Raw genomic sequence first — 19,610 nt, 5'->3', positions numbered from 1 at the left:
TATATTCTGTATTAAAGGTGACGCGTATGGTTATATTCTGTATTAAAGGTGGTGCGTATGGTTATATTCTGTATTATAGGTGATGGGCATGTTTACACTCTGTATTACATGTGGCGAGTATGTTTACATAGGAGATCCTACAGTGACCTCCTTCTGTGTTCCCCCCTTGTTCGTGCCTCACACAACCGCCTCCAAGACTTTGCCCGAGCCTCTCCCATACTCTGGAACTCACTACCCCGACACATCCGGCTCTCATCCACCATCAGGTCCTTCAGAAGTAACCTGAAAACCCATCTCTTCAAAGTAGGCTACAACCTACAATAACTCTGCATCACACTTGACTGGCTGCACTTTACCTCCTGTTTCTCTCCCTATACCTTATAGATTGTGAGCCCTCGCGGGCAGGGTCCCCTTCTCCTATGTACCAGTCTGCCATTTGCCTTCATGTAATGTGTTTTTGATTTTGTATTGTTCTTGTTTGTTACCCCCTATCTCTTGCATAGTGCTCTGGAATTAAGGGCGCTCTATAAATAAATAATAATAATTGTAGGTGACGCGTATTTTTACATTCATTGTTGTCCTTTCCCTTTTCGTTTTAGCTCAGATAACCCGGATCTTCTAGTCCTTTCCTCCAGACAGGTAGCAGCCTCCCCCCTTCCTTCCTTCCCTCCCTTTCTCTGCCTCTGCTCCTCTCCTCACTACACACAGTTATCATTGCAATGGTCAGGCCCAAGGGCGTTCCTCTCAGCAGTGTCTGTGAGCACACTGGCAGCTGTCCCCTCCCTCCATGCTCTCAGCCTTACACAGAGCTCTCTGCCCCCCCACGTGCGCTCTGATCAGGTGACTGCGACGTCACACACGGCCACTTTTTCCAGCACCGGTGCCTTCCCTGTCACTGCGCTCTTTGCATGGGCACAGCACACTCTCTCCAATGATCTACACTACAGCACTAGCAATCTGGTATGTATCCTCCACAGCTTACTCTTCTTCTCCTGGACATCTATAGCAGCTGCCTCTACCTTACACTACATCTTACCTTATACTACAGCCGCCTCAACCTACATGGCATCTCCCTCTATACTTAAAGGGATATTCTCATCTCAACTAATCGATGAACGTGTAGGACCTACCAAAGTAAATATTTTTGCAAATACAATCATTTAGAAAACTTGTCTCCTTCTCCTGATAGGCTGCTCTTTCCTCTTATTGTTGACAGCTCATTGTCTAGGTTACAGACCACCACTCTGCTCTAAAAGCAGTGGTCCAGGTATATATAGATATAGTTTACACACACATATATATATATATATTATACAGTAGCTATTCATTATATCTATATACATCTACAATATAGATGTATATATTATATACACCATCCAAACCACTGCTCTCAGAGCCGAGTGGTGGTCGGTAACCTAGACAATGAGCTGTCAACAATAGGAGGGAAAGAGCAGCATATCAAGAGAAGGAGGCAAGTTTGCTAAAAAATTGCATTTGCAAAAATATTCAACTTGGGGAGCCATAGAAGTATAGCTATATTTGCTGAGATGATAATATCTCTTCAAAGGGGTTGTTCACCAATTTTTTCTTCATTCAAACTGGTGCCAGAAAGTGCCAGAGATTAGTAATTTACTTCTATTAAAAAAAATCTCCAGTCTTCCAGTACTTATCAGCTGCTGCATGTCCTACAGGAAGTGGTGTATTCTTTCCAGTCTGACACAGTGCTCTCCGCTGCTACTTCTGTCCATTCCAAGAACTGTCCAGAGCAGTAGTAAATCCTCATAGAAAACCTCTCCTGCTTTCCAGACTGGAAAGAATACCAGGACATGCGGCAGCTGATAAGTACTGGAAGACTTGAGATTTTTTAATAGAAGTAAATTACAAGTCTCTAGCACGTTTTGGCACCCCTATATATGACATCTTATGTGTAGTGTATCTATAGTATATCAGGGTATCATACATATTCTAATACATGGTATCTGCATTGATCCTCTTTCTAATTTTGCTTATGTATATGCCGTGCTTCTTCCATAGATATTCATTGATCTTTATGTTCATGTTTACAGAACGATGAACGTCTTCACGGCCGAAACATCATACAATATATAGTATCGTGATTGCTTTTATGGATAAATCTCACAAGCATCTCCTTCTATATTGACGGGCTCATCCCTTCTCCTAAACCTACAACACGGGCCTATCTTCCGTGGATCCATACTGATCCATATATACAGCGCAAAAACCAGGATGTTCACACTCAGCGCATATACACTACCGGCGTGACACAATCCTGGAGCCACCATGGGCAGCGATGACCGGGAAGTTAGTGAAGAAGAGCCGGAGATTATAGATTTAGAGGGCCAGGGTACTCTGGATAAAAATGGCTGCCCGCGGAGATCTATGTGGGACGGTGACGGTCACTGTGAGGTGTATACAGAGGAAAACAGTGCGGATCCAGGCGACAGCCCCTTCTCCTCTGGATATCCCCCAAGTGGAGACGCATCAGACAGCCGTCCCTGCTGTCCCTGCACATCCTGTGCTGCCCGTCTGATGGCGAAAGATGAGAAAACGGGTGAGAGGCTCTCTGTATAGTATTATATAGTCTGCTGGTGTGGGCCTATAGGACATTCTTCACACCTGGAACTGAAATGAACAGTATATAGGGGGAGATTTATCAAACATGGTATAAAGTGAAACTGGCTCAGTTGCCCCTAGCAACCAATCAGATTCCACCTTTCATTTTCCAAAGAGTCTGTGAGGAATGAAAGGTGGAATCCGATTGGTTGCTAGGGGCAACTGAGCCAGTTTCACTTTACACCATGTTTGATAAATCTCCCCCCATAATAGAGTATACAGGGGCGTATGACTAATACAGAGTATACAAGCATATAGGACCAATGTAGAGTATATAAAGAATTAGGACTATAATGTTGAGTATACAGGGAAATAGGAATGTTATATATAGTATACAGAAGTAAAGGACTGTATATAGTGTATACTATAATGTATATAGGGAAACGAGTATAATGTAGATAGAGAAAGAAATATATGGCTAATATAGATTATAGAGGAAAAAAGAACTATAGTATGTAGAATAGAGAAGTGTAAATAGGACTATAATATACTACAGGAATAGGAATATAAGATATAGTATACAGAATATATAGTAGTAGAGTATACAGGGCGAATGGACTATAATGTAGAGTATACAGGGAAATAGGGCTAATTCTATATATATAGTATACAGAAGTAATGGACTGTAATGGAGAATATATAGGGAAAACAGAGCTATAAAGTAGAGAAACAGATATATGACTAATGTAGAGTATACAAGGAAATAGGACTATAATATAGGATATACAGACTATCGTAGTCTATAATCGTAGGCTATAATGTAGCATATAAAGGGAAACACAACTATAATGTAATGTATACAGGGAAATAGGACTATAATATATAGTATAGAGCAGTATATGACTATAATGTAGAGTATAGAGGAAATAGGAAGATATTAGATAGAATAAAGAACGTACCTCCCAAGTGTCCCTCTTTTAGAGGGACAGTCCCTACTTTTGACTCACGTCCCTCTGTCCCTCTTTGTCCCTTACATGTCCCTCTTTTTGACCTAGTAATTACATTTGCATTGATAAACTTTTTATGTTGCTCTAGAAAGTGTCTGGTTTCTTATTGTATAATAGACCCAAACTTGCATATTATTCTATCATGTGGTGCACGATGAATCCTAAAGCATGTGACATTATGGCCCCTGTCACACATCATATTACACATGCAGATGATATGGCCCCACACACATCTGTAGGTGTTACAGATCCATTTTGGGGACATGATCCATACCACAAAACAATGATTAAGCCATAATGTGTCCATGTCACCTATCTGACAGTGGTCCCTGCAAATGCAGAGAGTAAGGCCTAGTTTACAAATATCTGGCGATCCGGCAACGTTTCCCTCCGGTGTAGTAGAAAAGCACTGGAGGGAAACACATCTCTGAACTGGTCCCATTGTTTTCAATGGGACAGTTTGGATGATGCGTTCTCACATTAGTGCCGCAGGACTGACTGCGCGTGGGAATGCTGCTTGCACATCCGGCACCACATCTATTAAAGTTTATGCAGCTACAAGAAGAGCTATCCCTGTCCCTGCCCCCCCCCCCAATTAAGACTTGTGACCCTGGCCCTTGAGCAGAGTGTCCCTGCCCCCAGTTCCTTTATACAGTGCAGCACCCTTTAGGAAAGGAGTAGGGAACCTTGGCTCTCCAGCAGTTGCAAAACTACAACTCTCACCATGTCTGGGATATCCAGGCATGATGTGAGTTGTAGTTTTGCAACAGCTGGAAAGCCAAGGTTCCCTACCCCTACTCTAGGAGATGTCCCCATGTCCTGCTGCCCACAGTAGAGGGCTGCCATGTGCTGCTGCCCCCTAAATAGATCGCCCCCTGTAATGCCGTAGAGGGAAAAAATCATGACAACTGATGGAATAAACGTATAGCAACTGATATTAACTGATAGCAACTGATAGTTTTTACTGAAAAGAGGATCGAAAACCTGATGACAACTGATGCCTTTTTGGCATCAGTTGTGACATCAGTTCTGGTAAATTTTATACAAAAAAAATTGAAACAGATGCAATTTATGGCCATGTTCACATGGCGTATGAGACCGGCCAGGTCACGGAGTGGCCGGTCTCTGCAAAGATCATCCCGGGCGGTACTGCAATACCGACCGGATGATCTTTCGGGCCGTCAGCACGGGCCCGCCTGCATCAGAACTCCTCATGGCACACAACGAAGCGAGCGGCCCGAGAAAACTGACATGTCCATTGTTTGCGGCGCCGCTTGGAATCCCCGCCGGACCATATACTATGTGAATATGCTCCGCCGGCATCCCATACAAAACTAAGCACCATTGCAACAACGGCTGTACTTTTACGTTGTGTGAAGATAGCCTATATATGTAAACAAGGCCTTACTGAAACACATTTCTAATCCTGTCCGTGGTTCCGCAATGACAGACAGGGTTACTGATGTGTGAATGGAACCCAAGGCTGCATTCACACATACAGGATCTGCTGCAGATATTAATGTAACTAAATGTATCAATCTGCAGCAGGTCCTGGATGTGTGGATACATCCTTGAATTAAAAAGTATAGAAAGGTCTGTAAAATTTTCCTAGAGTGAATCACAAGTGTCCCTCTTTGGCCGTCCAAAAAGTTGGGAGGTATGTAAAAAAGTATATGACTATAACTATAATGTAGAGTATACAGTGAAATGGGACTATAACATAGGGTATACAGATTATAGACTGTAATGGAGAGTATATAGGGAAACAGGACGATAATGTAATGTATACAGGGAAGTAGGACTATAATATATTATATTCAGAAGTAAAGGACTGTTATGTGTATAGGGTAACAGGGCTATAAATTAGAGTATACAGGGAAATATTACTATGATATATAGCACAGAGAAGTATATGACTATAATATATAGCACAGAGAAGTATATGACTATTATATATAGTACATAGAAGTATAATGTATGACTATAATGTATATACGGAAAACAGGACTATAATATAGGGTATACAGAAGTATATGATTATAATGTAGGGTATATAGGGAAAACAGGATTATAATATAGGGTATACAGAAGTATATGACTATAATGTAGGGTATACAGGAGAATATGACTATAATGTAGGGTATAAAGGGACATCGGACTATAATGTAGAGTATAAAGGGACATGGGACTATAAAATAGAGTATACAGATGCATTATGACTAGACTAGGCTAATATAACTACAATATAGCATATACAGAGATACATGATTTTAATATATTTCATATGAACACATAACTTTTCATATGTTGCTGCCCATATTGTTATTATCAGTCTCCCTCTCCCAGTTCTGAGCTACTGCTTTCTGCTGAAGACACAAAAATCTGTGTGTGAGCTTTTCCCTCCCTCTCCTCACCCTCTCTTCTGAGATGGCTGATGTAAACATGACCCTGGCAGGCTTTATCTAGCTTTGTTTACATGAGCCGTCTAGGAAGGGAGGGTGGAGGAGGGTAAGACGTAGAGAAAAGCTCACACACAGTTTTTTTGTGTCTTCAGCAGAAAGCAGCAGCTCAGAACTGGGGGGAGGAGACTGAATAGATAATAACAAGTATGGAATGAATTGTTAGTCTCACCTGGGCAGCAACATATCTAAAGTTATCTTTGAGCAAAATACCCCAGATTGTCAGAGTAAGATGTACCTAATGTTTTAGTAGACACCACTTAAATGGGAACTCCGGCTTTTTTCTTTCAAATTAACTTTTTTCAGAAAGTTATAGAGATTTGTAATTTACTTCTATGTAAAGATCTCAAGTCTTCCCAAACTTATCAGCTGCTGTATGTCCTACAAAGGAGTGTTTTCTTCCCAGTCTTATACAGTGCTCTCTGCTGCCACCTCTGTCCGAGACAGGAACTGTCCAAAGAAGGAGAGGTTTTCTATGGGGATTTTCTACTGCTCTGGACAGTTCCTGCCACAGATAGAGATGGCAGCAGAGAGCATTGTCAGACTGGAAAGAATACACCACTTCCTGCAGGACAGACAGAAGCTGATATGTACTGGAAGACTGGAGATTTTTAAGTGAAAGTAATTTACAGATCTATATAACTTTCTGAGTATCTCTTTAATATATTTGACACATCTGTGCATAGCAAACTAAAATACAATACTGACCTGCCGAAATCCGATAAAAGTACAAAACACACCTAGCTAAAACCAGGAATGGCTCCAATACACAGGAAAGCGGCAGAATACAGTGTTTTTAATACCTCAGACTCCCTGTAGGCACAGTAACTAAGCAGCAGTCGGCTCTGCCCCAATGGAGCATATAACCTGAGATAACAGCAGTATGGTCTACGTCACTTTCATTCCTAAGCTGAATATGTGAATAAATGTTCAGAGCAGATATACTGTAACCGGCATGTATCTGACCTAAGGGCACCTGTATTGTGTATCCAGCCGGGGCTGTAGAAACCAGATATAAGGGAAAAATAGAGTATCAGAGTGACTGTGCATAAAACTCTCCTTATGCAATAATACAGCAATCCGTGTGGAAAGTACATGTGATTCTCATTGCTCACAATCCAAATATTCTGTGTCATTGACTGATCTTATCTGATACCATTAGTACGGGACTTTCACCATCACCGACTATTATATAACCTAGTGCAGCCCTCAGTACAGAGCATAGACCAGTGCTGCAGACATCATTCATACATAGATAAGTCAGTGTGTGTGGAGTTTCCTAGAGCTGGAGATAAGTAAGATAAGATAAGATAAGTAGGAATCATGAGGGCAGATATATTTTGGATTTTTCGTCACTCTTTTCCAGTACTACAGTCTAAAATTTCTCACTGCTGAGAACAATAGGTTTTATTCATCCATTTAGCTCAAGCAAATGGACTGTAATAGTAGTACCTGTAGTCTGAAGTGTAATATATGAACAAAATATTGCAATCACCTCGCTGAGTCAGACGGTCACAGTGTGTTTAGTCCCCATCAGGAAAGCAGCAACATTGGTGCATCCTCAGGGGCAACAGACAGAGACAGCATGGGTGAACTAAGTACAGGTGCAGGGACTCCTGTCAAAAGGCATACCCTGTCTGGGGTTGTCTGGAGGTAAGCCACAATGCTGTATGGGTCACCACTTACACTCATTACATAGCTGGGTGCTCTGCACCACCCAGAAAAATGTACATTGTATGCCTGGATGCTCAATGTACAGGAGAAGGGACTTCTGTCTTTTGACAGGAGTCCCTGCTCCTGTAGGAATCTGATTGAATTGTCCAATCTGCATTGAATCTGACTGATTTAAAGGGGAACTATCAGCAGGTTAAATGAGTGAGGAGGAAGGTATGTCTTTTCCCTTCCTCCTCGGCGCCGGCGTAAGTTGGTGTAATCTTCAGGTGGGAGCACTGTTAGAAGCACTGCTCCACCCCCACAGCGTCGTCTGGCCCACCCACTCCATTCATAGTCATGGAGGTAACTCCATGGTTCTTGCAAAACTGATAATAGGGCTCCTCATACCTCCCAACTTTTGCTGAGAGGAAAGAGGGACAGTCACGGCAATGCACCACGCCCCCTATAGCCACGCCCTCCCCATAACCACGCCCCCATAGCCACACCCTCATATCCACGTCACCTATTACCATTATATAAAAAAACAAATATCACCACATCATGACTTATACCCCCCATACCATTACTACATAACATCCACTACACAAAGACCAGTATCTCCCCATACACTGACCCATATGGAGGTAGATACAAATGCTGCACAGGCTCCTTAAACCACATACATGATTACAGTACAGCTACATTCAGTGACTCACAGGGGGGTCTTCTCTGATCGGAATTGCTCACTTTTTCTCTTCTTCTCCATCTGGTACAGTCCATCATGAAAACCACTCCTGGCAATGCCTCGTCCCTGAAGAATCTGCCAGACAAATATTTTAGGTTTTTTGCTTTTGCACCATCCTCACCATCTATACTAAGTCCCCATCTATATTGCTCTGCACTGTAACAGTGCTCACTCTATGCCACCATGTAGTGTTTAGGCCTAGTATGGACCCTCAAATAGAACTTAGGCCCCTCTGTGCCCTCATATAGTAGATACACCACCTCTGTGCCCTCATATAGTAGATACACCACCTCTGTGCCCTCATATAGTAGATACACCACCTCTGTGCCCTCATATAGTAGATACACCACCTCTGTGCCCTCATATAGTAGAAATACCACCTCTGTGCCCTCATATAGTAGATACACCAGGATAAGCACAGGGGCACAGAGCTGGTGGAGATAAGCACAGGGGCACTGAGAGCTGGTGGAGATAAGCACAGGGGCACCGAGCTGGTGGAGATAAGCACAGGGGCACTGAGAGCTGGTGGAGATAAGCACAGGGGGCACAGAGCTGGTGGAGATAAGCACAGGGGCACAGAGCTGGTGGAGATAAGCACAGGGGCACTGAGAGCTGGTGGAGATAAGCACAGGGGGCACAGAGCTGGTGGAGATAAGCACAGGGGCACAGAGAGCTGGTGGAGATAAGCACAGGGGCACCGAGCTGGTGGAGATAAGCACAGGGGCACTGAGAGCTGGTGGAGATAAGCACAGGGGGCACAGAGCTGGTGGAGATAAGCACAGGGGGCACAGAGCTGGTGGAGATAAGCACAGGGGCACAGAGCTGGTGGAGATAAGGACAGGGGCACAGAGCTGGTGGAGATAAGCACAGGGGCACAGAGCTGGTGGAGATAAGCACAGGGGCACAGAGCTGGTGGAGATAAGCACAGGTGGCACAGAGCTGGTGGAGATAAGCACAGGGGCACAGAGCTGGTGGAGATAAGCACAGGGGCACTGAGAGCTGGTGGAGATAAGCACAGGGGCACAGAGCTGGTGGAGATAAGCACAGGGGCACTGAGAGCTGGTGGAGATAAGCACAGGGGCACAGAGAGCTGGTGGAGATAAGCACAGGGGCACAGAGCTGGGGAAGGAGAGGGGATACGCACCATGCACAGCTGAGGGACACCTGACAGACCCCCCTCCCCGGAGCACTCACCTCTGCTCTCCCTCCCTCCAGGCTGATGCAGGTCATGTGCTCTGGACCCCGGCAGCCTCCTCCTCCAGCCCCAGCTGTCACTGGCAGGTACTGATGGTGTATAGGGGGCGCACCACAGAGCTGTGATAATCCGGCCCTGGGAGCTATGGGAGAGAGAGCGGCCTCATGTGGCTGGAGGCAGAATGACGCCTTCGGCCACAAGAGTTTTAGCAGAGCAGAAAGCTGATGTTTCCTGCTCTGCCAGTGTGCGGGGGGGGTGGGGGTGGGGCGGGACACACGGGGGCTGTACCGGGACAGCGGGACGTGACCCCAAAATCGGGACCGTCCCGCTGAATCCGGGACAGTTGGGAGGTATGGGGCTCCTCATCTAAAGGTGGCCCATGCTGCCTACAATAGCTGTAGGCCAAACAGCCAATAACTTTTTCAATCTCCCCACACATATGAACATTCAGTACAGCTAAACCATCATGTGTTAGGGAAAAGAGGGATGGCCTGCTATTAGGTGGTTTTGACACCAGCTTATCTCTCCAAGAACAAAAGGGTTGGGTAGTTGATATCCAACATGTCCAGTCCTATCTCCCTAGACACCATTTGTCGAGGAAAGTCAGAAGGCTCCCATATACTTTAGAAAGTTGGCCAGCCACTAAAGTGTATGAGGATCATAACATTAAGGGGTACATTTATCAAGCTTTGTGCCTAGCGCAAACGTAAAAATAATTGCAAGTTTTCGCAGAAAAACATCCTATGTGCAAACATGGGGGAGATTTATTAAACTGGTGTAAAATGAAACTGGCTCAGTTGCCCCTAGCAACCAATCAGATCCCTCCTTTCATTTTCCAAGGAGTCTGTGAAAAATTAAAAGTGGAATCTGATTGGTTACTAGGGGCAACTGAGCCAGCTCTACTTTACATGAGTTTAATAAATCTCCCCCATGGTGTTATTTTTTTAATTTATGCCTTGTGCACCGTATGGACAGAGATGGGGCATGGCGTGTTCTCCCCATGTGCAAAATTAGCATTTTCGCCCATAATAGACCAAAAAATGTTTTGCTTCGACAGCAGAGAAGGGAGAGAATACAAGAACATGTATTAAGAAATTCATCATTCTGTAATAGTGCCAGACCTGTAGCTACTGTAGTTTGGCTGTTTTATTGAAATTCATTAGAATTTGATTCGCGAATCTTAACGTGTTTGACCCAAAATTCGCAAACCTGGAGAAACAAGTTTTCGGCTGCTCATTCGCTCACTCTAATTAGAACCTAAAAACTGGAAAAAAAATTTGGGCAGAGCAGTTTAAATCCTTTTTTTTCAGCAATTCTCAAATGCAATTGTGGGAACACAGCTCAAGGCTAAGTAGAAGTAAGATTCTGTCCTTAAAATATATTATTTTATAACCATATGAATTATAATAGTTTAATCATTCATAACCATAAAAGTGTGTGCCAGGCTGCCCTACCTTATTTCACGCGCGCTAAATGATTATACCTGACATCACCACCTTCCTAGTAAAGGGCTGTAAATCAGAGCTCGTAACAAGGGTCACATACAGGTAACCAAGACCACAAACAGCAGCCTGTATCCTGCTAATGGATTTGCTGTAAGGGCCAGTTCACACTGACTAAAGACAGTGTAATTCCGCGGCGGACCTTTCCGCCGCGGAATCGCGCCATGCTCAGTGTGCTGCTGTAAGTGAATGGAGAGGCCACGAGCTCGTCCGCTGCCTCCGCTCTCCACTCAAAGAACTAACATGTTAGTTCTTTGAGCGGAGAGGAGAGGGAGCAGACGAGCGCGTGGCCTCTCCATTCACTTACAGCAGCACACTGAGCACGGCAGGATTCCGACGATCTTGCTCAGTGCGAACTGGCCCTAATAGTCAAATCAATGAACCAGGTACTATAGTGGTACTCCAGACAAAGGTTTATAATCCAGTGATGAGCAAACCTGATGATCAACCTGGAGACAAGTGACTGTGTCAGAATAATTTATTTAAAGGGAATGTAACACGTTGAATATGCAGTTTAAGGGGGAAGTCCCGGGTCTGCCTTTTTTTCCCCAAAAGATCAGAGGAGGAGATGGCTAAACATAACAACATGCACCTACCTCCCTGGTTCCAGTGCTGGGGTCGGTTGTCCTCTGCTCCAGTTTCTGGTCCCCCGGCCGCTTCCTGGTCTAAGCTGGGACCCAGGTTGTGATGTGTTAGGCCCGCTCAGCCAGTCAGCGTCTGTAGCGGGGTCCTGCCGGACTTCTCCTTTAATTTGTAGACGGTATGGTATAAAGCAGGAGGAGCGGAGTAGATTGATTTATATCTTGGTGAGAGATCCAGGATAGCCATAAATTATCATTTAAATCTGTTCTTCTTTTGAGATTAGGAGTCCAGTAGGTGGAGCTACTTTGTGATATCCATTGAGAAGACTGCTATATTACTAGTAGTACAGAATCCAAGCCATCCCCCCCCCCCCCATGCTTACGTCCCACAGAGATTCCCTTTACATTTTCGTGTATTGATGTGCAATATTTTGAGGGTAAGTTCATGAGTCCTTTTCTGTAGTGTATTTTGCTGCATATCCCCTCTCCCCTGAAAAAAATCCAACATGTGAACCCTCAAAAGTACTAAAACTACACAAGTACTTAAACTGCACATAAAATACACTAAAATTTAAAAGATACCATGTAAGTGAAAGTCTACCAGGGAATAGGTCACAAACACTGATAACATTCCAGCAATTGGGGACAATACAAAGTCATGTTTACTGATAACACCGCCTCTGCATTTTGCATCACCATTTACTTATTGTTCCACAGGTCAGAGTGATCGCTGCTTTCATAAGGTTGTGTGAGTGTATAGTGTAAACTGTTCCTTTAAGATATTTATAATGTAATTGGCAACTAAAAGCAAAAACAGTTAAGGAAGTACTCTAAAAAAAAATGTAGTGTACATAATAAAAACAAAAAAAGATACCTGGGCCGAGTCTTGTGACTAAGTGCAGTCTATTTACAAGTATAAACATTTATTTATTTTTTATTTTTTTGGCGGGACTGCACTTTCATGTACTGTAAGAAAACTGCATAGCCTGAAGTATCTCACTTTCCATTAATATCAATGCTGCTTTACCTTCTTACAGGGAAATGGAAGTGCATATGTCCGGGCCTTGGCTTACTCTACACCGTTTTCTCCGCTTTCTTCTTCTCATCCAGCCATGTGCTTGTTAAGAAAATTGAAGATATACATTCTGTGGAAATCAGTGCCATCCGCTGTGTTTTCCAGATGCTCTTTGTGCTTCCAGGTTTAATTTATTACAAGTAAGTTACAGGATATAATATACATTATACATAGAGCATAGCTTGAATACACTTTGTGGGTGGACCCCTTCACATGACATGTTAGGGAATAGAATAATAACTTAAAGAGATTTCTTAGATTTCTTTAAGAAATAGCATGGTGCATATTGCACTTACCTAGCCTGGTCTGCCCCAATCCACTTACCCTGATGATGCGCTGTCCTGGCTCTCATGATGTTCCAAACACCCTGCAGTCTTAAGCCCCTATTCCACGGGCCGACAGTGAGGAGCAAACGAGCGCTGTCAGCGCTCGTTTGCTCCTTGTTCCCCGCTCGCTGCCACCGCCATTACATGCGGCGGCAGTAAGCTGGTGAGTGCGGGAGGGGCCGCGGGGGGGGGGGGGGGGGGGGGGGGAACGGGGGGGGGGACTAGCGATCACCCGGGCAGCCCATAGAGGATAGCAACAGTCTGCTGCCTCCGCTCCTATTCCACAGAGTGACAGTCGTTTGTTTTTTAACATTTTTGAAACACAAACGACTGCAACGATTTGCCGACATGAACGATGACGGCCGATAATCGTTCCGTGGATTAGGGCCTTTAATGACAGGAGTGATACAGTAATGTATGGCTGCAATGCTGGAGCCTCAATGGCAGCGTAAAAGCAAGTGCCAGATTATATATTCCACAGCCTAACCCAACCCTTCTTATTATGCCGCTAAATAGTAGTGGTCACAGCAGACTGCCACCTTGTTTTTATTACTGCCAACATAATTACTGACATTTTTTTCCTGGACCATTTTGGCTTTGACAGGACATGGTTTGGTTAGGCATGGCTTACTTGTAGGGGTATAGGTTGCCATACTGCAAGTTTTGGAAAAATACTACTGTCTTCCCTATGAGGACCTTACATAAGAACAGTATATAGGAGGTTATTACCCACAACAGTGGGAAATCAACATTTTCTAAAAACTTTGATAACTGGATTAAGTTCAGATGCCAGTACCAGATCCAAGTACTCAGACCAGTGCACACGAGACCCAGACACGACATGGGGCAAGAAATAACGAGATTGGCGCTGGTTAGCAGTGCCTTTACACGGCACAATTAATCAATTGGTTGATTTAATAACCAAAACAGAATTGGTGGTGTATTTAAGGGGGGGATAAGGGGGCAATGCCAATGTTCCTCCTAAATCCACCACTGTGTTTGCAGAACAAATAGCTGTCAGGACATTGTGGACTATAAGTGCACATTAGTGTTGAGTGAACTTCCAGTTTCTGTTCAGGTTTGGCAAATTCTTGAACACATGGCTACATGGGAACATATAAAACATGGCTACATATTCATGTTTTCCATAACTCCCGACTTTTCCAGAAGCGGTGAATCGAATGCTGTGTGTTCACGTTTGGAGAATTGTTCACTTTGCAGAATCCAAACAGAAACTGGAAGTTCACTAGTGCTTAGTGTTCTATTTTTGAAAAAGTTTTGGCCAAAGTCTACAGTTTTTATGTTAATATTCTATTTTTTCTCATTAACAGACTTGGATTTTTAGGACCCAAGAATCAAAGGATTTTTCTTTTCCTAAGAGGGTTTCTAGGCTCCACTGCCATGATACTGCAATATTACGCTGTCCAGTCCATGCCCTTGGCAGACGCCACCGTTATCACGTTCAGCAGCCCGGCCTTCACTTGCATATTTGCCTGCATATTCCTCAAGGAGAAGTGTACAGTCTGGGACATTGTGTTCATGCTCCTCACTATAACAGGAGTCGTTCTTGTAGCTCGGCCCCCATTTTTGTTTGGATCACTCAATGACGGCCTTGATGAGGAGTACTCCAACCATATGAAGGGAGCTATTGCTGCAGTGGGCAGTGCTGTCGGTGCTTCATTAACCATTGTGGTGCTGAGAAAAATGGGCAAGTCTGTGCATTACCTACTGTCCATCTGGTACTATGCTATCATTGGCCTCATCGAGAGTGTCATTGCCATGTTTGTCATTGGTGCCTGGAGTTTACCTAAATGTGGACTAGACAGATGGCTTCTGGTATTTATAGGCCTTCTGGGCCTGGGAGGCCAAACCTTCTTGGTAAAAGCGTTACAGATTGAGAAAGCAGGGCCAGTAGCCGTCATGAGGACCATGGATGTGGTTTTTGCATTTATTTTCCAAGCCCTTATCCTTCACCGTATACCGTCATGGCTGACAATAGGTGGAGCGCTATGCATTGTTGCCAGTACAGCTGGAACTGCCATTGTCAAGTGGTATACAAGCTCAAGGGAAGGAAAGAAGAGTGAGTTATAGATTATAAATTGCAAAGTTCCTCTAAATATGTAACTCAATACCATAATCCACATCTACAATAGGCTCAAAAACAATATGTAACCTGTGATGAAACTGTAAAGAGCAGATGTATCCACGTGGGCATTTATAGCAACTAACCCAGGGCTGTATGACGCTACATCATTGCAAGCACACAGTTTTATAACCTGCAATTAGGAAAGTACCATTGATTTTCATGTGAGTTATATATATCATTTATAATAACAGGTTTTCTTTCAGGGCTGAACATAGACATTAGACAGCTGTATGTGATCCCTGATGCCCCTAGCAACACGCACATTGAGTCTGGGCAGATATGAATGTTTTCTCCATACAATAGGGAGGAGAATCCCTTTTTTAAAAAACTTTAAATATCAATAAAACACTTCAAATCTGCCAACAGAATTATAAAGCTATATTTTAGCAATAGGTCAGCACCCAGAATGCTGACCCTGGCCATTTAACCCCCTGGATGCCACAAGCTTAGTGATCTTTGCATCTAGTTGGTTAAAGAGAAGGAGCACTCACTCAGGCCCCCTATTATTGCACTGGCAGGTTGTCTCACAAACAGTACGGTATATAATTCTGATATATTATCCATGTTTTGGTCAAAGGCAAAGGAAAAAAATGATTACAGAATGTATTGTGCGTCTTTTATGTAATATTGCTTATAGTAGATTAGGTTAATGAATAGATTTTATATATATTTTACATATTTGTAGGTTTTGGAAAGAGGATCCTGTACATTTCTAGTCACCCAATATAAACAAGAGCCCATAATAACCCCCCCCCCCCAATAAGAAAAATAGCTGCTGACAGAATGAACATTCAGCTGCTGCCTCCTGAAGCTGGATGGGCTGATGAATGATTCTGATGACCTGAGGGGCCCATGTGCCCCATACACTAACTTATTTATTAGAAGATGAACTTATTTCTTATTTTCCTAGATGTTAAATTGGATCTAAAAATCTTTCATTTTGAAAATGTGCAGTCTTTAGAAACTACTAGGATAGCTTGGTCGTTCCCCCCCCCATCCTAGTGTTTTATTGATACAGTATGTATCAGTATACAGTTTGTAATTCCTTCGGGGGAAGGAAAACTAAGGACAACTCATTTAATATTTTGAGTGCCTTGGGTTTTCCTTAAGATTTCCTTAGGTTTTTGTTTATAATAATTTATATATTTTTAAAAAACTGTTAAATTAATTTATTTTATTATTATTGTGATACAGATTGCACGGCCTTTGGGCCCATCATACCAGGTTCAGTTTACTATCTCTTTTTTTGACTTGTGAGATGAAAGTGCAATTCTATATATGGGGAAATGATGTGTATTGGTGGTTGGTTTAGAAACATTTCTTGAATACCCTATTAGGGTATGTGCACACTATGGAACGCGTGCAGAGACGCCAAGCGGATTCCTATGCTTTAATTACGCCCGTCCCATAGACTCAATTCATTGGACGAACAGCGGAATTAACCAATCAATATCATTGAGTCTCTGGTACATGCAGAACTTCAAGTGGGGGCCGCACAGCGGAATCCGCTTGAAGACTCTGCGCATATTCTGTAGTGTGCATGTACCCTTAGGATATTTTAAGCTAACATAGTAACATAGTAACATAGTAACATAGTAAACAAGGTTGAAAGAAGACAAGAGTCCATCAGGTTCAACCTAGGAAAATCCTACTGTGTTGCTAGTGTGTGTGTGTGTTAGGAGGGGGGCTTTAATTGAACACTATTATTTATTATCCAAGGAAGGGAATAGCTACAAAGAAAGTCTCTTTTCCTATGGAGGATTAGCACTTACTTGCATTACATGGACAGCCCACTCATTTAAAAGAAACACCTGCAATGCATCATTTCCCCTGTGGTGGTGCTGCAAGGGAATCAAACACTTGCTGTTAGAGTCCACCACACTGAACGCTGAGGGTCCCATCAGTAAGTTTTAACCAGCTTAATATTTGGGGATCCTTCCAATTAAAAATGTTGGCCCCCTTAGGCTATGGTGCCACTTCATAATACCGTAACATGGGCAGAAGGAGGCCATCTTGTTAAATAGACGGCTGCTAACAACGATGATTATTGGTGGTCATCTATCTTACAAGACGGCCGCCTTCCCCAATATTTTCCCGAAGTGGGAACATAGCCCTAAACTGAACAATAAATGTAGTCAGAGTTCCCCTCTGAAGCTCTTGGCCCCCAACCTAAGATATGTTCCAGGGCCCCTCTATGGCCCTTATACACCAGGCCTAGGGGCATCTACAGCTCTGACACCGTGTAATGGAAGTAGTTGAATTTATTGAATTGGATTTTGACTTGAAAAGGTCTCCTAATACTTTATGCTCTATACATGGAGCCCTGCAGTTAGTCTATGTCTATGGCATAAGCATTTATAGCTGAATATTATAAAGGGTTGTGTTCACTGTTACAGTACAGTGTCTACATTGTAGCAGCCAGTGCTTGCTATCTCGATGACATATCATGTGTCACACTTTGTCTCTCTTGTTCTTTCACTATGAGTAAAGGCTTCAGTAGGCGACTATACAAGTAACATGCTAACTAAGCTTCTCTACAGATAAGCTAGAAGGATCTATTATAGAGGGGGCTAATAAAAAACTGGGTGTTGATAGACTTTTATTATATGTTCTATCATTATTAGTCATCATTAAGGATGAGTTGAACTTCGGGGTCGACATTTTTCCAAAACCGAACACTTGGCATTGAAATCACCACATCTGGAAAGGTTGGCAGCCTATGGATGTATCCATGTTTTCCAGGACTCCCGGGCACGGCAACCAACTTTTTGTGACTAGGAGACTTAAATGCAGAGACGTTTCCGAACACAGACTTAGGCCGGCTTCACACTATGTAAGACACTGGCCATTCTGTGACCCAGCCTTGTCGCAGAACGGCTGGTGTCAGTGAATTCTATTGAATTGGGATGTGGGCGCATCTGTTTGCCCCCGCATCCCAATTTACCATTTAACACAATGCAGCCACATATTCCATTGCGCGACCTGTTAGTGATGTGCGGCCGCTATTCAATGAATGCGGCCACAAGGGATCCCGTCCCGGAGCGTATACTGGGGGGATATGTATAAAAAGGCGAAAATTCCTTTTTTAGGCTCAGATGGGGCAGACCGGCGTAAAAATATTCGCAAATGGTATTTTTGAAAATTTATTTTTTGCATCTGCCCCATCTGCGCCACCTTCGCCAGTGGGGTGGAGAGGGAGTGTTGTGGGGGATGCGGCTGTACGCAGAGGGGGCACAGCCTCTGCATGCACCGCATTTATCATTTTTCCAGTGGAAAAATTATACTGAAACCTACGCCAGCTCTGAGCTGGTGTAGGCTTCAAAATTTTTGCACGGACGGGCTCTGTGCGATCGGGATTTATGTAGAGGCAATGTGCCTCTACATAAATCCCGTGAGTTCCTGGGACATTTGTAAGCCCGGCGTAAATAACACCGGACTTCATAAATGCCCCCCTATGGGATCCCATTGACTGCAGTGCAATATAAGTTTCGTATAAATCACGTAATTAATACAGAACTTACATTGCGTGGACATGGCCTTAAACGCTGACAGCTCACACTATGGAAAGTGCGGCTCCAGTGCACTCTCCATTGTGTGGTAAGGTGAATTGGGATGCGGGCGCAAAAGTATGCGCCTGCATCCCAATTCAGCTCAAATAAAGTTCATCCGGCCAGTACCAGTTGGATTAACTTCACTGACACTGGCCGTTTTGTGACAAGGCGGAGTCACAGAACGGCCAGTGTCTTACGTAGTGTGAACCCGGCCTTAGATGGGTTATCCAGGCTTAGAAAAATATCATTCTAATGGAGCTAAACTGTAATACCACACACAACCTGAGGACAGAGGTGGTGCCGTTTTTTCAAGAAAGTATCTGTGCTTTCTCTAATCCTGGATAACCCCTTTAATTTCATCATACCCGGATGTCCTCCCCCAGATCCATCAGTCGCCTACCTCAACACTACATTGTGCTACAGTATACTCTCTCGGTAGTGTACCAGCTGGCCTGTACTACACTTCTTAGATGCTTCTTAGGAAAACTCTACATTTCCTCTCTATGAGAGCAGATTTGTGACTTTTATAGAACTGACTCTCCTATTTGTATTTTGTCTAGGCTGCGTTCTATGCCTAGTACTGTTCTAGTACTGTTCTAGATCAGGCGATTTTTTGAACCAGATTACTATTTTTTAATTTAATTTAAAGCAGATGTCTATTTATGAGTAAGTCCTATTTGTCTGTTTTATGTTCTGGTTATATTGTAACGCACAAATTAGTATTTTTCTTCTTCTTAAATATATATTTTCTTACAAATCTGACGTGGCATTAGTTTTAATAAAAAGCTCCAACCTG

General features: G+C 43.4%; 1 protein-coding gene across 1 annotated transcript; it reads left to right on the top strand.

Annotated features, from left to right (window-relative positions):
* The first annotated feature begins 879 nt into the window (after window positions 1–879).
* On the top strand, window positions 880–19,610 carry SLC35G1 (solute carrier family 35 member G1). The gene is made up of 4 exons (XM_069980100.1): window positions 880–960; window positions 2,067–2,572; window positions 12,754–12,931; window positions 14,449–19,610. Exons 2-4 carry the CDS (start codon window positions 2,302–2,304, stop codon window positions 15,206–15,208), a joined length of 1,209 nt encoding a protein of 402 aa, XP_069836201.1. The 5' UTR covers window positions 880–960; window positions 2,067–2,301; the 3' UTR covers window positions 15,209–19,610.

Source organism: Dendropsophus ebraccatus, chromosome 8 (assembly GCF_027789765.1).
Source record: "Dendropsophus ebraccatus isolate aDenEbr1 chromosome 8, aDenEbr1.pat, whole genome shotgun sequence".
Classification (NCBI taxonomy): Eukaryota; Metazoa; Chordata; class Amphibia; order Anura; family Hylidae; genus Dendropsophus; species Dendropsophus ebraccatus.
This window is presented reverse-complemented; position numbering and strand designations above follow the sequence as displayed.

Excerpts from the sequence above, each read along its gene's own strand:
- SLC35G1 (XM_069980100.1), top strand. The coding sequence starts at position 2,302 with ATGGGCAGCGATGACCGGGAAGTTAGTGAAGAAGAGCCGGAGATTATA. Across the intron at positions 2,573-12,753 it reads GGCGAAAGATGAGAAAACGG|GGAAATGGAAGTGCATATGT; the intron begins GTGAGAGGCTCT and ends ACCTTCTTACAG. Across the intron at positions 12,932-14,448 it reads CCAGGTTTAATTTATTACAA|ACTTGGATTTTTAGGACCCA; the intron begins GTAAGTTACAGG and ends TCTCATTAACAG.